The 24,736-nt window shown below is 39.7% G+C and overlaps 1 protein-coding gene and 1 long non-coding RNA gene across 5 annotated transcripts in view; one reads left to right on the forward strand and one right to left on the reverse strand.

Moving 5' to 3' along the window:
- Neb (nebulin) overlaps nucleotides 1-22,806 on the forward strand; it is a 186,206-nt gene extending 163,400 nt beyond the window's left edge. The window contains exons 137-155 of one of the 2 annotated variants that reach the window (XM_035446826.1): nucleotides 402-512; nucleotides 1,054-1,167; nucleotides 2,036-2,140; nucleotides 2,909-3,013; nucleotides 3,606-3,710; nucleotides 4,342-4,434; nucleotides 5,715-5,807; nucleotides 7,199-7,291; nucleotides 7,734-7,826; nucleotides 12,093-12,185; nucleotides 13,788-13,880; nucleotides 14,187-14,279; nucleotides 14,601-14,693; nucleotides 15,532-15,639; nucleotides 15,966-16,149; nucleotides 16,397-16,489; nucleotides 17,547-17,693; nucleotides 18,093-18,199; nucleotides 22,609-22,806. In XM_035446826.1, coding sequence (XP_035302717.1) covers nucleotides 402-512; nucleotides 1,054-1,167; nucleotides 2,036-2,140; nucleotides 2,909-3,013; nucleotides 3,606-3,710; nucleotides 4,342-4,434; nucleotides 5,715-5,807; nucleotides 7,199-7,291; nucleotides 7,734-7,826; nucleotides 12,093-12,185; nucleotides 13,788-13,880; nucleotides 14,187-14,279; nucleotides 14,601-14,693; nucleotides 15,532-15,639; nucleotides 15,966-16,149; nucleotides 16,397-16,489; nucleotides 17,547-17,693; nucleotides 18,093-18,199; nucleotides 22,609-22,782 — 2,097 coding nt within the window. In that variant the 3' untranslated portion in view covers nucleotides 22,783-22,806. Of the gene's footprint in view, nucleotides 1-401; nucleotides 513-1,053; nucleotides 1,168-2,035; nucleotides 2,141-2,908; nucleotides 3,014-3,605; nucleotides 3,711-4,341; nucleotides 4,435-5,714; nucleotides 5,808-7,198; nucleotides 7,292-7,733; nucleotides 7,827-10,539; nucleotides 10,633-12,092; nucleotides 12,186-13,787; nucleotides 13,881-14,186; nucleotides 14,280-14,600; nucleotides 14,694-15,531; nucleotides 15,640-15,965; nucleotides 16,150-16,396; nucleotides 16,490-17,546; nucleotides 17,694-18,092; nucleotides 18,200-22,608 lie in introns of both variants that reach the window. The other variant, XM_035446827.1, reaches the window with a different exon arrangement.
- LOC118239088 lies at nucleotides 5,556-22,704 on the reverse strand. Of its 3 annotated transcripts, XR_004770582.1 has the most exons (4): nucleotides 22,569-22,702; nucleotides 19,439-19,546; nucleotides 12,968-13,169; nucleotides 5,556-12,190 (listed from the first exon to the last, which is right to left on the reverse strand). It is a non-coding gene; the product is annotated as an uncharacterized LOC118239088 (long non-coding RNA). The 3 variants fall into 3 exon arrangements; XR_004770583.1 differs by having other exon boundaries at nucleotides 5,556-13,169; nucleotides 19,439-22,453; nucleotides 22,569-22,704; XR_004770581.1 differs by having other exon boundaries at nucleotides 5,556-13,169.
- Nucleotides 22,807-24,736: the final 1,930 nt, after the last annotated feature.

The following is a 24,736-nucleotide window of genomic DNA, read 5'->3' on the forward strand; positions in this document are numbered from 1 at the left end:
GTCCTCCCTTCCCTCTTCACCCAATAATCACACTAATGACTCCTCACTGTGCTCCTGCCTGGGTCCCACTCAGGCTGTCCCGTGGAGTTCCCATGTTTGGTACTACTGTCTAATCTATAGCCCCTTTTAATTCTTCTAATTTTTAAAATGGATTATCTAATAAAACATGCCTACCTTTGCATTCTATTAACTTCTAGTTTTGTATTTAATAATTAACATCAACTGTGAACCATACACCCTACATTGGCTCATCTATTTACTTACTCAACCAGGAACTGTTAAAAATTGGAATAATTGTTTTATTTATTCATTAATTTATTTTGGCTTGTTTTGGGGCTCTTTGCCTAAGAGAGCAGCCCAGGATTTCTTGTCGGTTTTTTTGTTTTTATTTTGTCATATAGAAAGAGTATAGGAAAGATCTAGAAGAAAGCATTCGTGGGAGAGGTCTCACTGAAATGGAAGACACTCCTGACATGCTGAGAGCAAAGAATGCCACTCAAATCCTCAATGAGGTAAGACCATAGCCAACTACTGCATGCATGTAATTTAACATGGCACCTTCATTCTTCGAAAGTTAGACCCAGGGAGAGAAAAAAATAATTTTTGCATTTCAGATTTTATATCCAGAATAATTAACTGCTAAATAAAAATGCATGTCAATTTCTGATGAGTAGATATGCAAACAGCATGTGTCTATAGCAGTTGTCACAACAAATTAGTATCTAATATTACTTGACTTAGGTTTGATGTACTCACAATGCTCATTTAAATAAAAAGGTTACACCACACTGGGATGGTATGCACCTAATTTAATCCTAATCATGTACCAAACCAGATTTAAAATTTATGTTCTGTGTTAATGGACTTCCTTTGATTAATGTCACTATACATAGAGCAGGAAGAACAAGCATGCCATCCTGTCCTGGAAAGGTAGCTGGCAAAGACACTACTTCTGAAGGGGCATGTTATATGGATTTTTATTCATGCAGCACTGTTACCACCTACTAAGGAAAGGCAAGTGACCTTTTCCTTTTAAAAACAATTCTTCTGCAGAAAGAATATAAGCGAGACCTGGAGCTGGAAGTTAAAGGAAGAGGCTTGAATGCCATGGCCAATGAGACTCCAGATTTTATGAGGGCCAAGAATGCTACAGACATCGCCAGCCAGGTCAGTGCTCTATCCAAAAGGTAGTCATGATCCTAAGAGTATCCTGTCATTTTACTTGTTTGACAGTGACATTAAACATTTAGCATCCTTGAGCATCTGCTCAGTGAAATGTAACGTAAGGCCCAGGGACCTGCTGCCAGGCTGCTTCTGCCTGCCTTTCTAAGTCTACAACTACTGGGGGCATTTAGAACACAGTGCAGAAGCTGGGGACCCAATTACTTACTGCATGGAACAGGGGCAGATTCTGACACCCTTGTTTCTTAGTGAATCCACGCACCAGTAGATTATTTGGGGAGGTCTTTTTCCCCTGCTTCTGGACCTCAATTTAAAATACATCTTTGTAGGCCTCCAGTGTTGTGTGAGGCTCCCTAGTGTCAGGTCTTATGCAAACAAGCCCTGCTGTACTCTGACCACCTGATTGCCCATACTCATCCTACATCTAAGTGGATAGTAAGGCTTTCAATAGCCAAGGCTTTTCTGAATCTCACTCTTTAATGTAAAACTATGAATACAGCAGGAGAGGTGGCTCTGTGGTTAAGAGTACTGGCTTCTCTTGAGGACCTGGGGTAGATTCCCAGGCAGCTCACTGCCTTCTATACCTCCTGTTCCCGGACATCTAACATCCTCTCCTGGCCTTTACAAGCACCAGGCACGAGTGTGGTACACAGACATGCCTACAGGCAGAACACCCATACACATAAATTTAAAACTTTAAAAACTATAACCACTGCAGGAAGAGATGTTATTGAATGACAGATTTAAAAAAAAAAAAAGAAGAAGTATGATCAGCTCTTAATTCAACCAAGCCTATAAGTGCTCTGCATGTTGTAAACATTCACTGAACTGTTTGTTGGGTGTCCTTTCACAGATTAAGTACAAGCAATCAGCAGAAATGGAAAAAGCCAATTTCACTTCTGTCGTTGATACCCCAGAGATCATTCATGCTCAGCAGGTCAAGAACCTTTCCAGCCAGGTAGGATTTCCTGAGGCCAAAGGTTTTCCTGCTAATTCCCAATGAATTGTTTTCAAATCCCACAGTTTTCCCCGCCAGAGCAGAAGGCCTTTATTTACAGTGCAGATCTGAGTCAGAATTGAGATTTCTGAATGAGATGTAAAGATAGATTGTAAGAAGGCTTTGTGTGTGGGCACCTCAGTAGTAAAGTGTGATGACCTGGGTTCTAGCCAAAACACTGGAAGAAGAAACCCAAACCAACAAGAGGGAAGTTCCAGGAACTGCAGGGCACTTCGGAAGTACAACTCACAATAATGAATATTTTAGCATCTGTTATAACGTGGGTTTAAGGTGTGTGAGTACGTGGGGAAGACACAAAGTAGACCACCTACTCATGGCTGCCATTGAGTCACCAACTTGAACCACACAACCTGGGGCATCCCAGGCTGGCTAGTTTAGGGATTCCTGCAAATCCAGTGACAAAAGGCAGGAAAGCCGGATGGGGCGGCAAGTACATGTAATCTCAGCACTTGGGGAGGGCAGGGCTGGAGGCCAATATAGGCTGTACAGCAAGATCCTGTCTCAGAAGTCAAATTAAACAAATACGAAAACTATATAAAAAGCAACACATTTCTTCATATGTTAGTACTCTCTGGTGGTGACCAGGGTGTGCCTGCATGGACAGGGTGCAAAGAGCCTTCCTTCTGCTGATGTGGAAGGGCTGTTTCAGGTTACCAGCCTCCATAACTATGGCACTCATGCTCCCTGTTTCTTGGAATCTTTTCCCAGAAAAAGTACAAGGAAGATGCAGAGAAGTCCATGTCGTATTATGAGACTGTCCTGGACACTCCAGAGATGCAAAGAGTCCGTGAGAACCAGAAGAACTTCAGCCTTGTAAGCTGCTGTTCCACTAAGGCCCAGCCTACTGGGGGGCAGGCAGCAGGCTAAGCGGGGGTGACTTTGAGGACACACACGTGGCATCCCATGGGGGCAGAGGAGTACACATGAATCTTCTCTGGTCTCCCCATGCCCTTTAGTCCCAATGAGCATGAAAGTCTCGTCTGCTCAATAGGCGGCTTCTTGTCACCAAATACAAACTATTACCATCCTTTTTTATGGTTAACATGTCCTTCTCCAACTAAATCTAAGCAAGAAATACTTTTTAAAATTTTTTATACATTTTAGGTTTTTAAAAATGAGTTCTGTGTCTGGGAACACACATAGCTTGGTGTTAGAACATATGCTTCATGTGGTGTAAGTCTCCAGGTTCAATCCCCAGCAAGTCTCTAGCAACACCCAATCACTAAAATTAGTTTCTCTACAAAAGTCTTAGTAAAAAATCAACTTTGGGCAATCACACTGTGATTATTTTGGCATGGGCTTTCATTAATATACAATTGTAACTTCCCATTCACAATGTAGAGCAATTACAAAATGTGTCAGACAATGTTGGAATCTTAACAGGATATTTGCTCTTTCTTCGTAGCTCCAATACCAGTGTGACCTTAAAAACAGTAAAGGGAAAATTACAGTTGTTCAAGACACGCCAGAAATACTGCGTGTCAAAGAAAACCAAAAGAATTTCAGCTCGGTACATTTACTATTTACTCTCCATCTAATGCTAACCTAACAATGTCATTCTCTTTAAGAAGATACTTGAGCCCCACACAGGCAATTAACCTCTAACTTGCCCAGTTAATGGTAGTGGGTCCTTGGTAAAACAGCCCAAACTTTGTTCCCAAATCGTCATTCCTGAGAACATTTGAGATAACTTAAATCTAACAAAATAACTCTTCTCTTTATATCTTTTAATCTCACATAGTAACTCAGACAGTAACACGTGTTGTCTCGTTCCAAGGCGGTAGATTTCTCTGTGATGTGATTTTCTTTTATTAGCCCTCTACAAAATAACTGACTGACTTTGCATTTCTTTAACGGAGTTCTGTGGTTTTTAATTAATGTTTTCTTGTTTTTCCTCATCCTGTATTAATATGCTGTGGTATTCTAAAGAGAACTCTCAAAAGATGGCGAGTGGCTGGCCTTGCCTATATGGCTTTGGGTTTTGATGCTGATAGGACTTCAGAAGCAATTCTTCAGCTCTTGCCTGAAAACAGTGTGTAGTGTCTTTGTTTTCACAGAAGCCATGTGGGCTAGTCTTTCTCCAGGCACTGCCCAGGGTTTCCTCCTTTCTGTATAATATTCTCCTGATTCTGAATGCCCAGGTTCTGTATAAAGAGGATGTCTCCCCGGGGACAGCAATTGGAAAGACCCCTGAGATGCTAAGAGTGAAGCAAACGCAGGACCACATTAGCTCGGTAAGGACATGTCAGAGTCATTTGTTCTGTTCTCAACCTGAGTTTGATAAATCAGTGATTTCTCAGACATACTCTATACCTGTCACCAGAAACAGCATCCAACCTAAAAACAGGTCTCTGTGCATGGCCATCACCACATGCTACATGCTGGTGGAGGCCTCATGAAGATGAGGTTAGAGAGGAAGAGCAGAGGTTTATGAGAAAATAGAACATACCAACTTCAAAGAATGCACCTTTCTGAAGACATATGTGTGGCTACATATGTCCTAATGAAATGGACTGTTGGACCTAAAGATGCTGGTGGGCAGGAGGTCTCTTCCTCCTTTTGCATTCTCTAATCTCAGTTGCCTCGCAAGCCATCTTGATCCAAAAATGTTAAAAGCAAAATCCCAGAATAGTTATTCTCTCTGATACAATAGATTTCATGGCTTTCCATCTCATCCTACCTAAGGCATGATTCTTGCATTCATTCAGTACATTCTGAAGTGCATGCTACCTGTCCTTCCTTGCTGTCTGCATTGCCAGATTTTAGTACTGCAATGTTTGTGTTCAGCAGCCCTTATTTTACTAGTGATGGCCCCAAAGAGCAAGAGGAGCAATGTTGACCATGCAGATAAACCAATGCACTTCACTGTGCTTCTTCTGTATAAAGGTCAAAGCGTTCCATGTAAGAAGTAAAGATGCCATCGGCTAAGGTTGCTAAGAGATACAATGGAATGAAATTTTATGTCTGTGAACTTGGAAAAGAGGGACATAACGATGGGTGCTGGTGGTGCATGCCTTTAACCCCAGCACTCAGGAGGCAGAGGCAGGCGGATCTCTGTGAGTTTGAGGCCAGCCTGGTCTCCAGAGCGAGTGCCAGGATAGGCTCCAAAGCTACACAGAGAAACCCTGTCTCGAAAAAACAAAAAAACAAAAAAAAAAAAAGAGGGACATAACCCATGCTTGTTTGCTGTGATGCCTCAAAACTGCAAAACAGAACGCCACAGTGCATGGCAAGCACTTAACTAAGAAAAAGGTAATCTGGGTGTGGTGGCACACACCTTTAAGCCTACCACTCAGGAGGCAAAACAAGATGAATCTCTGAGTCTGAGGTCAGCCTGGTCTACAGAGGCCTTGTCTTAAGACAATAAAAATAAAACTGGGTTAATAGAAAGTATACTAAAGGTGCACAATCTCTCCAACACCCTCGAAAACTACAGGACTACTAATCAACCATACATACGTAGTGGGAAGAATTGAGCATGCAGTTATGCCTTTGTGTCCCTATTTCCATATAGGTCAAGTATAAAGAAGCAATTGGACAAGGAACTCCAATCCCTGACCTGCCCGAAGTGAAGCGTGTCAAGGAGACCCAGAAGCACATTAGCTCGGTACAGACTTGTACTTGGCATGCATTTGTGTGATGGGCCACCTCTTAACTGGTACCCTAGTTCATTCATCTCTTCCTTCTACTGAAGGCCTCCCATGCTGAGGGATGCTGTGACTCGTCCCTAAGCCCTCTCAGGTTGTAGAAGTAGCCAAGAGGCCTTAGTCCTGGTTGTAGCTCATTCCCTTTTGCTCCTTATATCTTCTTTGTGTTGTAAACTTCATTTTGAATTTTCTGTCCACTAACCTGAAAAGAAAACAAGCTTGGGGGTTCTGTGTTGCTTTGGGTTATAACTTCTTGCCTTTCTGTAGTTTTGTTCGATTCTGGTGGTCCCCCTGCCTCTGCCTCCACGTGACAGGATTCAAGGCATGCACCACCAGGCTGCAACTTAGTAAGAGGAAAAGAGATAAGAGGTTTAGAAAGTGGTGATCCCTTCCTGTTTTTGTTAAAATTTACAGTCCTTTGGTAGTATCCCTTAAAAAACATAGGTTTAGTGCAGGGACTGAGGACATAGCTCAGTGGTGGAATACTTGTTTATCCTGCATGAGGCCCTGAGCTCAATCCCAACACTGCAAATAAAACACAAAAATAAACAGTGAAAAAAGACCAGCCCACAGCACTAGGTTACTTGATCCCACAATCATGCCTAAAAATTTCGGAGAAAGATGCTGCTCCTAAAATACAATTTATACCTGCTCATATTAAGTATCCAACTAAGGATCACCTATGGTTTCATTAAAGCCAGGGGTTATGCATGCCTGTAATCCCAGCACTCAGGAAGCTGAAGCAAGGGAAATACTGGGAGTTTAACATAAGTCAGGGCTAGGTAGCAAGAGAGCCTGCCACATATATGTATATGTATGTATATATGTATGTATATGATGAAACAGTAAGAAATACATAAATTCTCAACGACTCTGAAGGAGGATTAGAACATCACATGGTTAGAAAATATAAAACAGACAACATGTGCTTTGACTACAGATATGTAGACCTGGTATGCACAAGACATTAGGACTGGGTACAATGAAATGGTTAGTTTGGGGTTAGTTTTTTTTTGTTTTTATTTTTTGAGGAGGGTGATTACTGGCAACTGAACCCAGGGTTTTGCACATGCCCTAGTCAAAAATGTTTCTCATTGTTAATTAAATTTATTGTCATAATTTAATGCATTTCAAGAATATACTAACTATTGACTATAGAAAATACAAAATTTAGGATCCAGTTTTCAAGACGGCAAAATTTCTACAAATATTTATGGACTTTGTTTTCCTTTGTCCCTGAGTTCATATTACAAATGTAGCTTGTTTTTATGGACACCCAAATACCCCCAAGTAGCTGTAATCTAAAGATTTGTGGTCACTTTGTTTTCTGGGTATTTTAATTATTCTGCAGGTTATGTACAAAGAAAACTTGGGAACAGGCATTCCAACAACTGTCACCCCAGAGATTGAGAGAGTCAAACGCAATCAAGAGAACTTTAGCTCGGTATTTATGGCTATATGAAATAAGAAATTCTTTTCCATAAAAAACTACCAGAATAACCACCGGTCTACTTTTCAAAGTAACATTTTAATGACTGTGTTTGTGAATGGCCCTCTGATCAAAGTCATCCTACCTTACTCAGAATGGTCACTCTTCTCATTGCTCTTTAACCTTTTTAGCAACTGACTGGTGTGAGCTAGGTCTGTAATACAGTCAACAGCATTAACAAGCTTCCTTGGGGTGCTTGCACCCTAGAACTACTGTACCTCTCTATCCTAAGATGTAGTGGTGTAAAGTTCATCTTTAAAATTTCAGTGTGCAAAAGCATTGCCCTGACTAAATACTGCTGTCTAAAGCCTCCCTCCCCGCCCACACCCTACCCCCTCCTTCCTCTGTCTCTGGCTTGTTTTTTAATGTCTTCTGGGTACTTTCTTGTATCTCACAGGTTTTGTACAAAGAAAGTTTGGGGAAAGGAACCCCTACAGCTATCACTCCAGAGATGGAGAGAGTCAAACGCAATCAAGAGAACTTTAGCTCGGTATTTCTCAGGGGCAAAAATCCCAACCCTAATTCTTATTAAAATAATGGCCACATTAATATCTTTAACATACAAATGTAAAATTACTAAATTCAGATAATTAAAGAATGATACCAATATCACTTAAGATTTCAACCCAAATCTAATGTAACTTTTAATACTGGTATGAAATTTTAACTGGTTTTTTCTTTTAAACATAGCTATGTATCACTTTCCTTAAAAACCTATAATTCTCAGTTTCCTTCCTCTAGTTCTAACTAGTGTGGTACAGGTCAAAAGAAAAATCTAACATCCTTCCCCATAGAACAGCACTAATCAGAATTGTATTTATTGTGGCTTCATTTTTTTTTTTGTATATGTAGCTTTTTCTAAATGGTCATGATTCTTAAACATCTTCATTTTGAAAACAACAGACCAATTCACACTAACTCAGAAATATCGATTTACTTATATCAGTGAGTTTGTCTGCATGCCATGTAAGTTGTAGGTGAGCTTTCCTATAAGGGATGTATGTATTCAGGACCACTGCTAAATTGATAATGTATGTAGTTTTAATGTTCATGAATATTTATTAGTCTCCCAAGGCCCTCTGTTTTTCTGGTTCAGTGCTGCCTCTAACTCATTATAGATAGTAACTTCAAGTAGCTAAATACTGTTTAATAAAGTCTAATCCTGAATATTTCAAAAGGTATGTGTAAGTGAAGCAGCCCTGTGTGTACAGTGGTGTCACTGAGAAACCAACCATTATATGGTGTGCAAATAAGTGCACAAAGCAGTCGGTCCACAGTTGCTCTATTTCTTGGTTTTGCTTTGCTCCCTTATAAGAACAAGTATTCTTGGAGAGTCATTTTAAGGTCAAATCTATCTAAAAGATGGATCCAGACTGATGTGATCGTTGGTTCTGTGCACGCAGATATTGTACAAAGAGAACCTGAGCAAGGGGACCCCACTGCCTGTCACTCCTGAGATGGAGAGAGTCAAGCGCAATCAAGAAAACTTTAGCTCGGTATTTTCGAGAAAGTTCCTTTAACTCCATATTAAAAAGAATAATTTCAATAAAACAAAATCCATATCGTTTATCCCTTTATAATAATTTAACAAATCTTTGAAAAGAAAAAAAACTCACCAACTGAATTCTTCTGTCCTGGATATTTTACTTACCATTTAATCTCAATGCTTTATACTTTCTGAAATACCCTTTAAAATTTCTTTTTGTTAGATGTATAGGTATATCTGTATGTGGTATTGGGAATGGACTTGTGGCTTTGCACGAACTAGACAAGTGCTCCACCACTTGGGCTCCCCCCCTTAACACTTTGAATTGACTCTTTCCTTTTTGTACTGGTACTTTCGAAACTAATTGATTTCCAAACCACCCAAACCTGGTAGTTTGTTTTTACTTGGAAATCTTTCAATCTGATGTTTCCGGATTAGTGCAACAAGGAAAAACACTGATCAAAGGCTGTGTGTAGGAACAGCACCTGTGCTTGGGCAAAGTGGTGTCCTTACCAGAGGTCTCACCAGATAAACAGCAAAGAAAAACGCTCAGCACTGGAACCAAAAGCCTTACTTTGATAGTTGTCCTGAACAAGCCATTTTATGACTAGAAATTTATGCTCTCCATTTTGTTTAAAGACAGGATCTTACTGTATAGTTCAGGGTGGCTTTAAATGTGCCATCTTCCTGCCTCAGCCTCCCTAGTGCTAAGAAAAAACATAGGCATGTTTTTCTTTTTTGAAACATGCCAATCAAATCAGAACATATATTTACATTATTGTTTTCTTTTATTAACTGGTGTTCCTAAAAAACTACAATAATAAATAAGCTGTTGTCCCTTAGTATAAGGAAAGTCTGGGCCTGAAATGAAGATTCACACATCCTCTGAAAATTTAACTGGATCCGCTTTGAGGGAGGAGGGTTGATCCAAATGTGCTCCATTTTAGTTTAAGTGCCTCCTACCAGTTTGATTTTCTGTGAGACAGTTCCTCTTTCACACAGTTAGATCAATATGTTCCTTTGATTCCACCTTTTGTTCTGTTCCTAATTACTGCTCACTAACAACTTCTCAATTTCAGTAAGTTTTCATTGTATGCTGATATGACTTTTGGGGTGTTTATTTACTGTTTTTCCTAAGAGTTTATTACTCCTTTTGGGGGAAAGGTATCACTTTTCAAAATGATATTTTAGTTATTTCTATATTACAGTGTATTATTATGTATATCTATTTGACACTAATAATTCTAATGGCCCTGGACAACTTTTTCTTAAAGTATGATTTGTGTTAATTTTACACTGGTTATGTTAGACAGCATTGTCCAGTTGTACCCAGGCCTTTCAGATACTATGGGAAGACTATATATTAACGTGGACTTTTGGATTTGATTATTTCTGTAACCTCAACAAAGACCAATTTAGTCAGAGTACAGATTCAGTCTGCAGTTGCAAATACCTATGATGTTCTAAGACAAATGTCCTATGTAGAAAAAGGAACTGTTTTCTGACTCAGTTCTCTCTTTTGCATAATGAGCAGTTCTGTGCTCTCATATAACTGTATTTCCCCCTAATTCTGTGGGTTAGAGTAGAAAGATGAACAGATGAAATGTACTCATCACACAGCACCCAGGGCAGTGGGCATGGTCTTTGCTGCTGGATGTCTGTATCTCATAGTCTGACTGCTGTGTCCCCCCCCCCCATGCTTTCTTGTGTCATACAGGTGTTGTACAAAGAGAACCTTGGGAAAGGGATTCCGATCCCCATCACTCCAGAGATGGAGCGAGTCAAACACAATCAAGAAAACTTTAGTTCGGTATTTACAAATTTAAAAAAAAAAAAAAACCCTTAACTATTTTTAAAATGCTTTTTAAACAATTACTGACTAGAACCTTAAAATCTGATTAACTTATCCCAGTTTTTAAAATATGACCTGTTTTGTATTCAACTTAATGCTGCCATATCCCTATGAGTCAGTTTCCTTACCTTGGTTAAACATTAACCTGATCATTAAAAGTATCCCAGCTTAAAAAGTAACACCCTCGGTGTCTCAGCATCTGTATTTACCTTGCTTTGGCAAATGTGACATGAACACACAGCTTCAAAAGCACCATTGTGTGAAGATCTGGCCTCCGGCTCATTTCCTATCCTAACCTCACCTCTCCTGGCACCTGCATAGTCCTTTTGAAGTTTCTTTTTAGAATCTTACCATGACTCTAGTTACCTTAAACATAATCATTCTCAATATGTTCACCAAACTAAAAATTAAATACTTTGACTTCATTGGAAAGTCAATAAAAGTGTGTATAAATCTTCCCATAGATGATACTTATAAAACTCAAACATCCTTTACATGACTTATGAAAATGACTTTCTTGGATTGGTTTCTATCTCCTGTTATTTTCTCATAATGACAACAACTAATTTCTCCCTTTCGTAATGCTCTTTATTGCTTACCTGCAGAAATGAGCTCAAACAACAAAAATAACAACCTTTTAATATCGTCTTCTCCGTGGTTCCTTCCTGCAGTCCTTTTGTCTTACAGGTTGAAGCTTTTGGTACTTCCCCATCTCTAATTCCTCTTCCTCTTTGCCCTCCCACAGCCAACTGCTCCACAAGAGCGGGAAAGTGATTGATGGCCCTTTTTGTTCTGCATGCTTTCTTATCCTATAGGTGCTATACAAAGAAAACCTGGGGACAGGAACTCCGATCCCCGTCACTCCTGAGATGCAGAGAGTCAAACACAATCAAGAGAACCTTAGCTCGGTATTTTGGAAAGAAGCGGGGGAAAGATGCCATTTAACTTCAGAAGCAAACTCATCATTAAACCCTCTTCCTTTCCTTTGCTTCTAATGCATCTTTGTAAAAGGATTTTTTTCTCATTTTTATGTTTTGACTTTTTTACTTCACCTGATACTTTTAAACATTTTTTTTTACAAAAAGAAATAAATATTCTAGTTTTGTGGATAACAAAACTAAGTTCTAACCATCTCAAATCCCCGCAATTGCTTAGGAGGTATCATGCTCACAAAGATGAGAAAAACAAAACAAAACAGTGTGAATGACTCTAACAGCTTTTCCTAGCTAGCAGTTTAGGTCCTTGCTTCTGTGTCACATGGCTTTCCCAGCCCAGTAAAAGCTTCCTTAAATAGCACATGGCAACTTGTCAGCATATAACTCCTAGCTCCTGTGTTATTTTGTACCAAAGAAGTTGACCTTACCTTTAAATGAAATGTCACTTACCATTGTTTTCTCTGATACTTTCTCATCATACAGGTGCTATACAAAGAAAACATGGGCAAGGGAACCCCTTTACCCATCACTCCAGAGATGGAGAGAGTCAAACACAATCAAGAAAATATTAGCTCGGTACTCTGACAAGAAAAAAAAAATAACTTCTTAATGATTTTAAAACTACTTCAATGACTTAAAATAATTCCTATTAATCCTATTTTTAAAAGGCACCTTAAATCTTATCCATTACTTGACTACACACATCCTTCATTCCTAACCTTAACTTCATAACAAAATTGCTTTATTCCATTTAAAATTCTAATATTGAGGTAACAGATTTTCCTACAAAATATTTTCTGCTCATCTCTCCCTGAACTTACTCTCTGCTATACCCACGGATCTCTTTGTGTTTCTGAAAAGCTTGAGGGGACCTTGATGAGTGGACTAAGAGGTATAATGGGACTCTCTGTTAGACATTGAAGCCTTTGATAGTTTGGGGTTCACCCCACCATATTTGAATCTTTTGTGGTGCATAGGATCAGTGTGCAGGGCCTTACACAGACTAAGATGGGCTCTTACACTGAGCTATGTTCCCAGCCCTTCTATGACAGACATGGGCAAAGAGACCCTGGGAAAGTAGCTCCTATTATCTTCCATAGATAACAATGTAAATGCAATCCAGTGTTGTTTTCACAGTTGAGTAACTTGCTTAAAAAGAAAGTGTCACCAAAAAGGCTTTGTGACTAGTGACCTCCATGTTGATTTTGTTATCTTTATTCTGATCTTTAGTGCTAACTCTAACGATCTATTTCCTTCAAGCTTGTGCTCTCTGGTAGCAATCTGTCAATGACTGTGGGATAAGGTTTGTGGGGACATTAGCTTTCAGTAGAGAAGTTATTGTTCAGCATTTACACCACCTGAAAGTTTCTCCATCAGAACCATCTGAACGCTGATTGCACCAGGTTTCCAGGTCTGGCCCATGCTCCCTTTGTTTTGTCAGTATAGAGCTGAGACCAGGCAGTTCTAATAAGTTCTCAGCTGACACAGTTAGTCAAGGACTTGGAGAATTGCTAGAAGAGAACCCCTTCATAGTGCTGTCTCCCACATCTTCCAGGTCACCTAGAAAGACACCAGGGAAGACATTGAGGTTGAGGCTTTATCGGGACATGTGTCTGTTGCTTTTCCACGCTGGTAGTGTAATTATTGAAGACATTTCTCATGGCTGATCCATGTGAAATATTTAGTGAATAGAATAAGCAGAAAACAAAGATAGAAGAATAAGAGAAACACTTTCCTGGGGTCTACAATTTTACTGAGTGAGAGCTTGTGCTTCAGAAACACCCATTAAACAGCTGTTGTACTGGGGCAACTTCAACTTCCATGACACAAGCCATAGTGGTAACTCCCAACTAGATGGTGTATCGGGGCACTGACAGTCACATACTGGAGGCAAAATGATGGCAGGGCTGTGTGCTTTCTGTAACATCACAGTTCTCACTTGGAATCTGCAAGTCTCAGGGCAAGGTAGTGTCATAGAAACGTGTGTCTTGCTCTAACTGCAGTCAACTTCTCCTTTGAAAACATAGACTGCTACCTAACCTCAGTGCTTAAATGATTTGGTGCCCAGAGCCTCATCAAAAGTTAATGTATTGTTCCATTTCTTCTTTTGGTAATTGTAACTCTTTTGTTGTTGTTGTGTCTCCTTTTGGACTTTTTGGATCCACTGGACTCCTTTAGGTTTTGTACAAAGAAAGTGTGGGGAAAGCCACCCCAACCCCTGTCACTCCAGAGATGCAGAGAGTCAAACGCAATCAAGAAAACATTAGCTCGGTATTGTCTTGAGAAATGAAAGTGCTTCTAATTTTACAAAGTAACCCTTGCAGTTTGGCCTGCTCTTAATCCTCTCCAAGGTTAAAATAAATAAATAAATAAATACCAGTTACGCTTAATCTCCCTTAAATATCACACACATTTATCATTGCCATTAACTATTTTTGCTTTTTTCTTGAGAGCAATTCTCACTAATAGCAACAGGTTACACCTAATGTTTCCCTTCCCTTACCCACTGTATTTATATTTAATAGTGAATATTGCTTCTTAGAGAGTGACTTTTAGGTACAACTTTGTTTCTCACAGGTGCTATACAAAGAGAATATGGGGAAAGCAACCCCCACACCCTTTACTCCTGAGATGGAAAGAGTCAAACGCAATCAAGAAAACTTTAGCTCGGTATTTAAGAGGAAACTTAAACCATTAAAATTCTAACAAGCCTGACCATCATGGCTATACCACTAATTCTTAGTGTTTCCATGACTTGATCCCTTTTAAAATTCTTCCTTGGCCACTTAAAAACAACCCAACCTTGCTAGTTCACATCAAGTTCAAGCCTTTATCTCTCGCTTTCTACTGTAACATTTTAATGGCTTTCTCCTCCTGGGGTGTTTCTTATACTGTGTGACACAATTGAGCCATAACAACAGCTAAACAATGACTTTTCAAAACTTTTTTCTTTTGCTTTCTGATGTCAGGATACTCTCTTGGCTCCTCTAGGTATTGTACAAAGAGAATATGAGAAAAGCAACTCCAACACCTGTTACTCCAGAGATGGAGAGAGCTAAGCGCAACCAAGAAAACATTAGCTCGGTATTTCCCACTAACTAGAGCAGTGGAACAACTTGGAATTAACATTTTAACATCATGAAAACACGCCTTTGGTTTTCAACTGAAAAATGATACTAAACTTTAAAACAACAGATAATGCAACATCTTGGAAAATGTTTTAACATCATAAAAATGTGCAGTTCTTTCACTGAAAATTTATACTAAAATTAACACAGCCATGCTTTTCCATTCCAAATGGTCATACTAAACTTAACGATAATTGCCTATGGTTTCCTCCTCTTACACTAGACTCTTAAGGTAGATTTTCATAACCAGCTGTAACAAATTGACCCCTAACATCTTCTACTCCAGTTGTTATTTCTAAGGTACTTTATTAAATGGGTTATACCCAGAAATTACTATCTTCACTTTGATATTCTTGTGTTTTGTGTCTGGAAGACTCTGATTTTGGTTTGGGCATCTTGGTTTGTGTAGTCTGGGCATTACCTAATGGTTACATGCTTCAAAAGCCAGGTCTTTCAAATTCCTTTCAGTATCAGATTTTAATGCAAAGTGCCATCAAATATTCTGGCACTGGCATTGCAATTCCTAGTAAATTTGAGAGGCCACTTTCTTCCTCTTTTTCAGACTTATACTGTGCCCCTTCTCCTTTGAAAAAAATATTTTCATTTTCAAAGTCAAAACAAGTCTTGTGTCTTCTGATGCAAGCCTTGCCTGTCCTTGTTCTGATCTGATACACTTCTGGTCCAGTATCTGGCCACCATCTATTGACTCAAACTTCCCTCACCAGTTTCTTCTTTGAGTTTAAGAATTAGAAGAATGCCATGCCACGTGCTCATGCATGGTCTCTCCTCCATAGGTTCTTTATTCTGATAGCTTCCGGAAACAAATACAAGGCAAAGCTGCCTATGTGCTAGATACACCAGAGATGAGACGAGTGAGAGAAACCCAACGGCACATCTCAACAGTAAGTCTGAAATTATTCTTTAAATACATGTTTATTTATAGGTATGTGCCTGCCTGTCTGTATGTTTACTATGTGTGTGCAATGCCTGCAGAGGCCACAAGAAGGATATTAGATCTCCTGGAACTGGAGTCACATGTTTGTGAACTGCCACATGTGTGTTGGGAACTGAAACCAGGTCCCCTACGGGAGCAACACATGCTCTTAACTGCTGAGCCATCTCTTCAGCCATAAGAATTCTTTGTGATTGGCTGGCCAGCCTGCTGGAATATGTTCAAGAAGAGATTCATCATGCTATCATATTTTCATAAAGTGAATTTATATTTCAGGTGAAATATCATGAAGACTTTGAGAAACACAAGGGCTGTTTCACACCAGTGGTGACAGATCCTATCACTGAACGAGTAAAGAAAAACACACAGGACTTCAGTGACATCAACTACCGAGGTATTCAAAGAAAAGTGGTAGAAATGGAGCAAAAACGGAATGACCAGGATCAAGATACCATTACAGGTAATTGACAACAAAGTGACAGTTACAGCAAATGGAAGACAAAGGACACAAACCTATGAAAGAAAGCCCCTTTAGCCAGTTTTTAAAGCTGAGATCTCAGAGGCATCTTTTGCCATCTTTGTTCCAAGACCAGAACGTAAGCTAAATAGGACAGCCCAGCCCTCCTGCAGTTGCCAGCACTCCTGCTTGGTTCTCAAATTACAAATGTGAGAACATTTTTGTTTCTGACTGCTGGCTTTCCTTTCAGGTCTGCGTGTCTGGCGTACTAACCCTGGTTCAGTTTTTGACTATGATCCCGCAGAAGACAACATTCAATCCAGAAGTTTACACATGATTAATGGTATGCACGCTCCCAGAGATTCACAACATAAACATCACCATCTAGTGGTCTTAACTGCTGGTCTTAACATGCTCTTAACTGCTGAGCCATCTCTTCAGCCATAAGAATTCTTTGTGATTGCTGGCCAGCCTGCTGGAATATGTTCAAGAAGAGATTCATCATGCTATCATATTTTCATAAAGTGAATTTATATATAGAGTCAATGAGTGTTCCTTCCCTCTAGGGTTTTCATCTTCTGATCTTGCCCACTGAGTGTCGGGTCAAGATTCTAACAAACTATTTCACTTCATGTTTCCTTCAGATCCCATGATTATCATCTCTGTATTTTTCCTAAAGAGCAAAGTTAGTAAGTTAAAGGAAAGTTGATAATACGTAGACAAAGGGAAGAGAACATACATGTTCATCGGGAACAGTTTGAACTATTTGTGTTAGGGGGATATTCTCATATTCACTGTCTGCTCATATAGAAAATAAACCATTGGGCCAGACAGTGTTGTGTATTCTTTTAATCCCAGTAATCAGGAGGCAGAGGCAAGCAGATCTGAGTTTGAACCTAGCTTGTTCTGCACATTGAGTTCCAGGCCAGCCAGGGCTCCCTACTTTTTTGCTGTTTTTTTTTTTTTCTTTTTTTTTTTTTAAGTAAAATATGTTATGCTGTAGTCTGTGGATAAAGAGAGACCAGTAGTGACTCTTGGTTCTACCCTGACATACGCAATTTTAAGGTTGTGCTTGCAATAGCAGGGAACACAGGAAAGACGCCTCCATCTATCTGAAAGTGAGGGAGGTCTTTCTGAAGAAACTGAAATGTGGATGTGACTGCCCTTTAGTCATTGAAGTGAGCCAGGAATAGGAATGTGGTGGTGGGAAAGCCCTGTAAAGACAGATACGAATCTGAAACCTCCTTCTGCCACTTAAGCTGCCTTTGGCCATTTAATCTCTCATCTGAAAAGAATTTGCATAGAAAAACCATAGAAAACCACTTAGAACTTCTATGTTCAACAAAAAAAAAAAAAAAAACTGCTGTAGAAACCTTAGCTCTCTGTTGCCTGTGTCCTAGTCCAAGCTCAACGCCGGAGCCGGGAGCAGTCGAGATCTGCCAGTGCACTGAGTATCAGTGGGGGTGAGGACAAGTCTGAGCACTCTGCAGACCAGCGCTTTTCCACATACAGTGATGGAGGTGCCTTCTTCTCTGCAACCTCAACAGGTACAAGTAGACTTTGCCAGATGGGTGTGGTCATGCACAACTGTCATGCCAGCATTTGAGAGGCTCTGGCTAGAGGATTGCACATATGAGGCCAGCCTGTGCTATGAAGAGACTTTATTTTTGTTAGTGTCCTGTTTGTTTGAGACAATCAAGTGGGTGGTAATGGACTGAAGTTATGAGGTCAGATCACTGACTATTGCTAGGCAGTGTTTTAAATCTAAAAGTCAATTACTTATCTGAGAAAAGACTAGAACTATGGAATTACATGTCTAACTTTCATAATTTTACTAGCTCTTCTCTTCACAGGAGTCATTAATTAGAGAAAAACACTGCTTGGTCAGTAACAGCTGAGCTGTCTACCACATGCCTTTATAGAGGCTCGCATTTTCTTCTTTGCAGGTTACAAACATGTGAAAACCACTGAGCTCCCACAGCAGCGGTCATCTTCAGTTGCCACCCAGCAAACAACACTGTCTTCTATCCCATCCCACCCATCTACTGCTGGAGTAAGTAGAGTAACAGACACAAATTACTAGATTAGTGTTATTTTTTGTTTTCTTTTTTCTTTAATTCTGATTATAACATGTATAAATATATAAACACACCCTGCTGGGTCCATAAAGTGCTGCTCATATATGTATTTAGGGCTGACCACTTGTTATTAGATAACAAATTATGGGGCTTTCTTGACTGATTCTCCTCTCTTGTTAACTGCCTATAGCTCTTCATTTAGGAGTATGGCCTTGTAAGATTTCTCCCAGTTGTCTTATTTGAGCAGCCATATTGCTGAAGTTTCATGGGTGCAGCTTCCCTCTCCTGTATATTGTACTCAGGTACAATCCTGCAGTGGGCATTCTAGTCCTTTGGCTTCTTCAATGGGGGATAAGAGGTAAACTCATCTGCAGGTATAAGGATAAGTATTTAGAATGCAATTAAGAGATTACACTGGTCTAAGAAAGTGGCAGTAATAGATTCTCTGGTTCCATTGGGTAGTGGGCTAAGTGTATAGTACCAGGCATAATTACTCTCTACTGAACAGGTCTTAAGTCCAGTTAGACAGCTGTTAGTTATGTCCAAGATATAAGTGTCATTATTGCCTTTTAGGATGATCTTGCTGTGTTGGTCATTGTTGTAGTTCATAAACATCATAGCTGGATAGGTCTGTTGATTTTCTCCCTTGGCAGCTTGCATAGCACCTTCAGCTACTATGAGAGCTAGTCCTCAGGGAGGAGACTTTGAGGTCAGATCCAGCTGGATTTCCGCAAAGTCCTGTATCTGAAGTGGGTGGTGTCTTCAGCAATAGGGACTTACTTACAAATTATGAGGAGCAACCAAGGGCAATAAGAATAGCCTATATGGTTTTGGGGGTCTCTTGGACTCCTCTACCAGCAACTCCAAAGGAGGTTTTCATACCTAGTACTGGAGTTCTTGTTCGTCTATGGCTCTTGGGGGAAGCATTACCACTTCACTGATATCACTTCATTAAAGAAATTTAATATAATATTTATACATTTTATGGAATTTCGGGTAAACATAAAATGATTCCCTATGGTTTTCTTAATCCCTCTTCCCCAGTCACAGAACCTACATCCCGCTGTTCCCCTCTCTAGGGCCCCTTCTCTCCACTTTCCTGCTTTCTGCAGTTACTCCCAGGTACACACACACACAAGGAACTAGATCCACAAATAAAAGAGAACATGTGACATTTATCTTTCTGGGTTACCTTACTCAGTCTATCCACTTACCTGAATATTTCACGATTTTTCTTAGATGAATGGTATTCCATTGTGTATATGTACATTTTTATTATCCACTCATCGGCTGAAGTACACTTACGAATTTGTAGTTCCTGGCTGTTGTTGAGGAGAGCAGAAATGAACATGGATGAGCAAGCATCTGCACAGTAGGATCATCACACACTTTGGGCATATGCCAAGGAGTGGTGTAGGTGGCTCAGAGGGTAGACCCATTTTTGTATCTATTTTGAGGATTCTCCACACTGATTTTCAGAGTAGCTGTGTGTTCTGGGTATTAAACTTCTATGAAATGTGTAGCTAGCTAAGATTCTCTCCCACTCTATGGGCTTGGACATTTCATTTGCTTCACAGAAACTTCTCAGTTTTATGAGGTCCCACTTGTCCATTATTGGCCTTTATTCCTGGGGAAAGGGGTCTTATTTAGAAAGTCTTTTCCTTTCTATATCTTAAAGAGTAAGTAGTACGGCCTACTTTTCATTCTAGCAGTTTCAACATTCGTGTTTCATATTGAGGTCTTTAATCCATTTGAAGTTCACTTTGGTTCAGAGTGATAGGTTTAATTCAGTCTTCTACATGTGGACTTTGAGCTTTCCCAGCCCCATGTGTTGAAAATATTTTTGTTTTCTCCAATGTGTGTGTTTTGGTTCTTGGTTCAAACATCAGATGGCTCAAGTTATGTGAACTTATGGTTTGATACTGTTCTGTTTCATTCAGTTACATGTCTATTTTTACTCCAGTACCATACTATTTTTATCACTCTAGCTCTGTAATAGATCTTGAAGCCTGATGGTAATCCCTCTAAACTGACTTTTTGCTCAGGATTGCTTTGGCTAGTGTGACTAGGACTGCATTAAAGCTGTAAACAGCCTTTGGTAGGACAACCATTTTCAGTATTAATCCTACCAATCATGAGCATGGGAGGTCTTTCCATTTTCTAGTGTCTTCTCAGTCTTTCTTTAATGATTCAAGTTTTCATAGTAGAGGTTTTTCACCTCCTTGGTTAGATTAATTCCAAGATAATTTTTTGAGGCTATTGTAAATAGGAATGTTTCTATTATCTCTTGCTTGCTGCTGTTGGCTATGGAGTTTTCTAAATTGATTGTGTATCCTGGCACTTTACTGAAAGTGTTTACTTATGGAAGTTTTCTGGTAGAAATCTTGGAATCTATATATCATATCTGCAAATAAACATTGACCCCTTTTCCAACTTGCATCCCTTTAATTTCCTTCTCAACTGTAGCTAGTGCTTCAGACTAGCTGTAGGTTTGCCATCTATAACCTTTGAGATATATTCCCTTTGGTCACACTCCTTAAAACTTTTATCATGAAGACACATTGGATTTTGTCACACACACACAAAAAACCTTTCTGTATCTATTAAAATTAGCATGTATTTTTGTCTTAAAGTCCATTTATTGACTTACATATATTGGATCATCCCTGCATCTCTGAGATAAAGTCAACTTGGTCATAGTCATCTTCTTGATATGGACCTGTACTCAACTTGATGGTATTGCATTAAAGATGTCTGTGTCCATACTCTATTGGCCTGTATTTTGTTTTACATTGTTGTTTTATCTTTACGTAGTTTCGGTATCAGAGTGATATTGGTTTCATAGAATTTGGAAATGCCCTTCTCTTTCAAATATGTGTGTGTATATATTCACTACTGAGTTTGTCTAATTACTAGAGGGTTGTTTTTAAGCTTCATTACATTGTGACCAGAACAAATGAAGTTATTTCAATTGTTCTGAACTTGGTTTAAGATTTGATTTGTCTTAGGATGTGATCTGTTTTAGAGCTGATGGGTAGAATGTATATTTTTAATACCAGTTGGAATATTCTGTTATCAGGCCTATTTGATGTATAAAGCCATTCAATTCAGACTTTTCTGTTTGTTTTTATCCAGATAGCCTGTCTCTTGGTGAAAGTAGTGAAATCACCTACTCTGAGTTGAGAGTTAATCTTGCCTTTAATTTCAGAAGTACACTTTTTATGAAACTGGGTGTGGCAGAGTTTAGAAATGTACTATCGTCTGGGTTAATTATTCCCTTGATTAGAATGAAAATTGAAGTCTATTTTGCCAGGTATTAGGATAGCTACACCTGCTTGTTTTCTAGTCTCATTTGCTTGAAGTACTCTTTTCCATCATTTTACTTTAAGGAGGTGTACCTAGTTTTTAAAGTTGAGTTTCTTGTAGACAGCAGGAATATGTATTTTGTCTCAATCCTTGCCACTAACCCATTTCTCTTGGTTAGAGAATTGAAGCAATTAATATCAACTTTGCTGGGTGGAGTTGCTTGCTGTCTGTCATCTTGGTCCTTGTTGTGCATTTTAGTAATTAAAGTTTCATGTGTTTTCTTCCTGTAGCCTCTCACCTATGCTTATTCTTCAGTACAAAATATTGCTTCTGGTATTCTCTGTAAGGCCGGACTGATGAGTCCATAGGAGGTCAATGAGCAGTCTCAGGCTATAAACATCCAGGAGGAGGTTTTTGTTTTATATACAATCTGATCAGCTGTCCATAAACATCGGTAGGGCACCTGAAGAAAGTTTTGCTATCAGTCTCAGCCTAGCCCAAATGACCATGCCATGTCACTCGGGACTTGTCTAGTGGGCTTCCTCTGCTCCCTCAGAGTTGCTTTTCTTTATTTCACTTTAAAAAAGATTTATTTTTATATGTATGAGTGCTTTTCCTGTACTTATTTATGTGCATCACATGAGTGTGGAGGTCAGAAAAAGGCCACTGGATGCCCTGGAACTGGAGATACAGACAGTTGAGACTGGGAACTGAACCCAGATCCTCCAAAAGAGCAGGATATTCTCTTAAGGACTGAGCCCTCTCCAGTTTAGGTAGCTTAAGAGTGTGGATAAGAGGGAAACATCTTGCCTGGAGGTGGTGGTGTGCACCTTTCATCCCAGTACACAGGAGGTAGAGACAGGTGCTTCACTGAGCATTTGAGGCCAGCCTGGTCTACAAAGCGAGTTCCGGGACAGCTAGGACTGTTAAAAACAAAAAAAAGTGAAACATTTTTTGTTTTGTTGTTGGTTCTTGTTTGGTGATAGCTGCACACTGTCTTTTGTAGTTAAATTTATCCAAAAAGTCATATGCTCTTACCAATATATGCTATTTTCCTTGCTTTCATTGTCGTGAATAGAAAATCTTCCGTGCCATGTACGACTATATGGCTGCAGATGCAGATGAAGTGTCCTTCAAAGATGGAGATGCTATAGTGAATGCTCAGGCGATTGATGAAGGCTGGATGTATGGCACTGTGCAGAGGACCGGCAGGACGGGCATGCTCCCAGCCAACTACGTGGAAGCTGTTTAGGCACTTCAAGATCTCCATCAGTGTCTGCATCTCTGCGGGCAACATTTCAGTGGAGACTTCAGTGTACCCATGCTCTCAAGCTGCCTAATCATTTCACCTGCATCAGTACCATTTAATGTATTACCAACTCGTCTATAGAAACCTGAGTTATTCTCCATGAAAACAAACACTAATTCATCTGTTCAGTTCTTAAAGTAGACTTACAGATTCATTCTTTCTAGATTTACACATGAAACTAAAGACAGTAAACATGCAAAGGCTCGTTTTGAAAATTATCACTATCTTTCCTTTTTAAAATAAGTTGAAATTCACAGTACAATTTTGAAAAGCTCCAGTAGTGCTATGTAACCGAACCAGTTTTTCCCAATTATAAAAATGTTTTAACATTATTCTGGACATGCCAAACAGTAAAAGAAAAACGGAAGAGTGAACCATCTTTCTCTTGTTTACTAAGTGCTAATGCCTGTGTTTCTGTAAGTTATAAAGATGACAGTCAACATAACTGTCAAGAAACTGGAAACTAATAAAATCTGTAGTTCTGCAACAAACTGCTCATGGGCTAAAGTTTAGTAAAGTCCAAGTTCAAAAGTTACCTATATTTGGGGCTGAAACAGTGGATTGGTGGTTAAGAAGCACTGTCTGAGCTGGGCGTTGGTGGCACATGCCTTTAATACCAGCACTTGGGAGGCAGAGCCAGGCAGGTCTCTGAGTTTGAGGCCACCTGGTCTACAGTGCAAGTTCCAGGACAGCCAGGGATACACAGAGAAACCCTTTTGGGGGCGGGGGGGGGGGGCGGCACAAACAAACAAGGAAGCACTGGCTGCTCTTCCAACCTTTGTTTAATTACAAGCATCCATGTGGCAGCTCAAAACCATTTGTAGCTGGAACACCAGGGATAGCATGAACATGGTGCAGACATATACACAGGCAAAACACCTATGCATATGAACAATAAAACCCAAAGTCCCCCCCCAAATTATGTTACCTAAGTTTTTAATGTACTGATAAAAATGAAGAGTAGATCTCAAAATGATCCATTTTTATGTATATAGTGAATTTTATTTCTTAATTATTCTAGCTAACTTATGTCTCCTGACTAGAGAGTTGAGGCTATTAATACCAACTTTTGGTGTTGGTACTAATCCATACTTATTTCAGCAAGCTTCCCTTAAGAGCTTTTAAGAGACCTGTGGGATACAATGTTAGCTTGAGGGATTCCTGACTCCTGAATACAGTGGGGTGACAATGTACACAAAAACTTGTGTGAAGGGACAAGAGGAAGGAAGACAACCAGTAATGAATGTCTGAGCATTTGTTTACAAACCATCCTCCGAGAGGATCCAAAGACTGTCCCCATAACATGACAGCTACAGTAACACAGCTGTCTGGAGCAGGTTCTTTTACTTTTTGTTTGGGGCAGTGCTGGAGATCAAACCAAGGGTCTTGGTCATGCTAGGGAAGTGGCCCCTTTTCCCTCAAGTTTAACACACGCCTCTCTGAAACTCAAGAGGTTGAGTACTCTAGCAAAAACCACACACTTGTGAATGAGGGGAGAACCCCAGTATGCCAGGCACTGTACTAGATAATGGAAGTCATATGAATGAGAAAGTTGAGGTCCTCACAGTCCCAGGAAAAGGCATACTATACATGTTGATTTTCCATTACTGCACAAAAGTCCTAACGTAACTTAAATCAGGGTGGTTTCTCTGGACTCAACAGTTTTGTAGAGATTTCAGTCCGATTGGTCCAGTAAGGGAAGACAATGAATTCCAGTCTTGGTGACCATATAGCAGCCAAAATAAACAAAGACAATACATGAAAGAGTGGAAAAAGATTACCTGCAGCAGGCAAAGGGTTGCTTGGGAATCTTTGTCAAGCTATGTTCTCCCCTAACAAAAGGTTAAGGAATTTATTAGGGAGACTATCTTCGTTTGCTTTCTATTGCTATGATAAA

The sequence above is a fragment of the Cricetulus griseus genome, chromosome 6 (genome assembly GCF_003668045.3).
Source record: "Cricetulus griseus strain 17A/GY chromosome 6, alternate assembly CriGri-PICRH-1.0, whole genome shotgun sequence".
Lineage (NCBI taxonomy): Eukaryota > Metazoa > Chordata > Mammalia > Rodentia > Cricetidae > Cricetulus > Cricetulus griseus.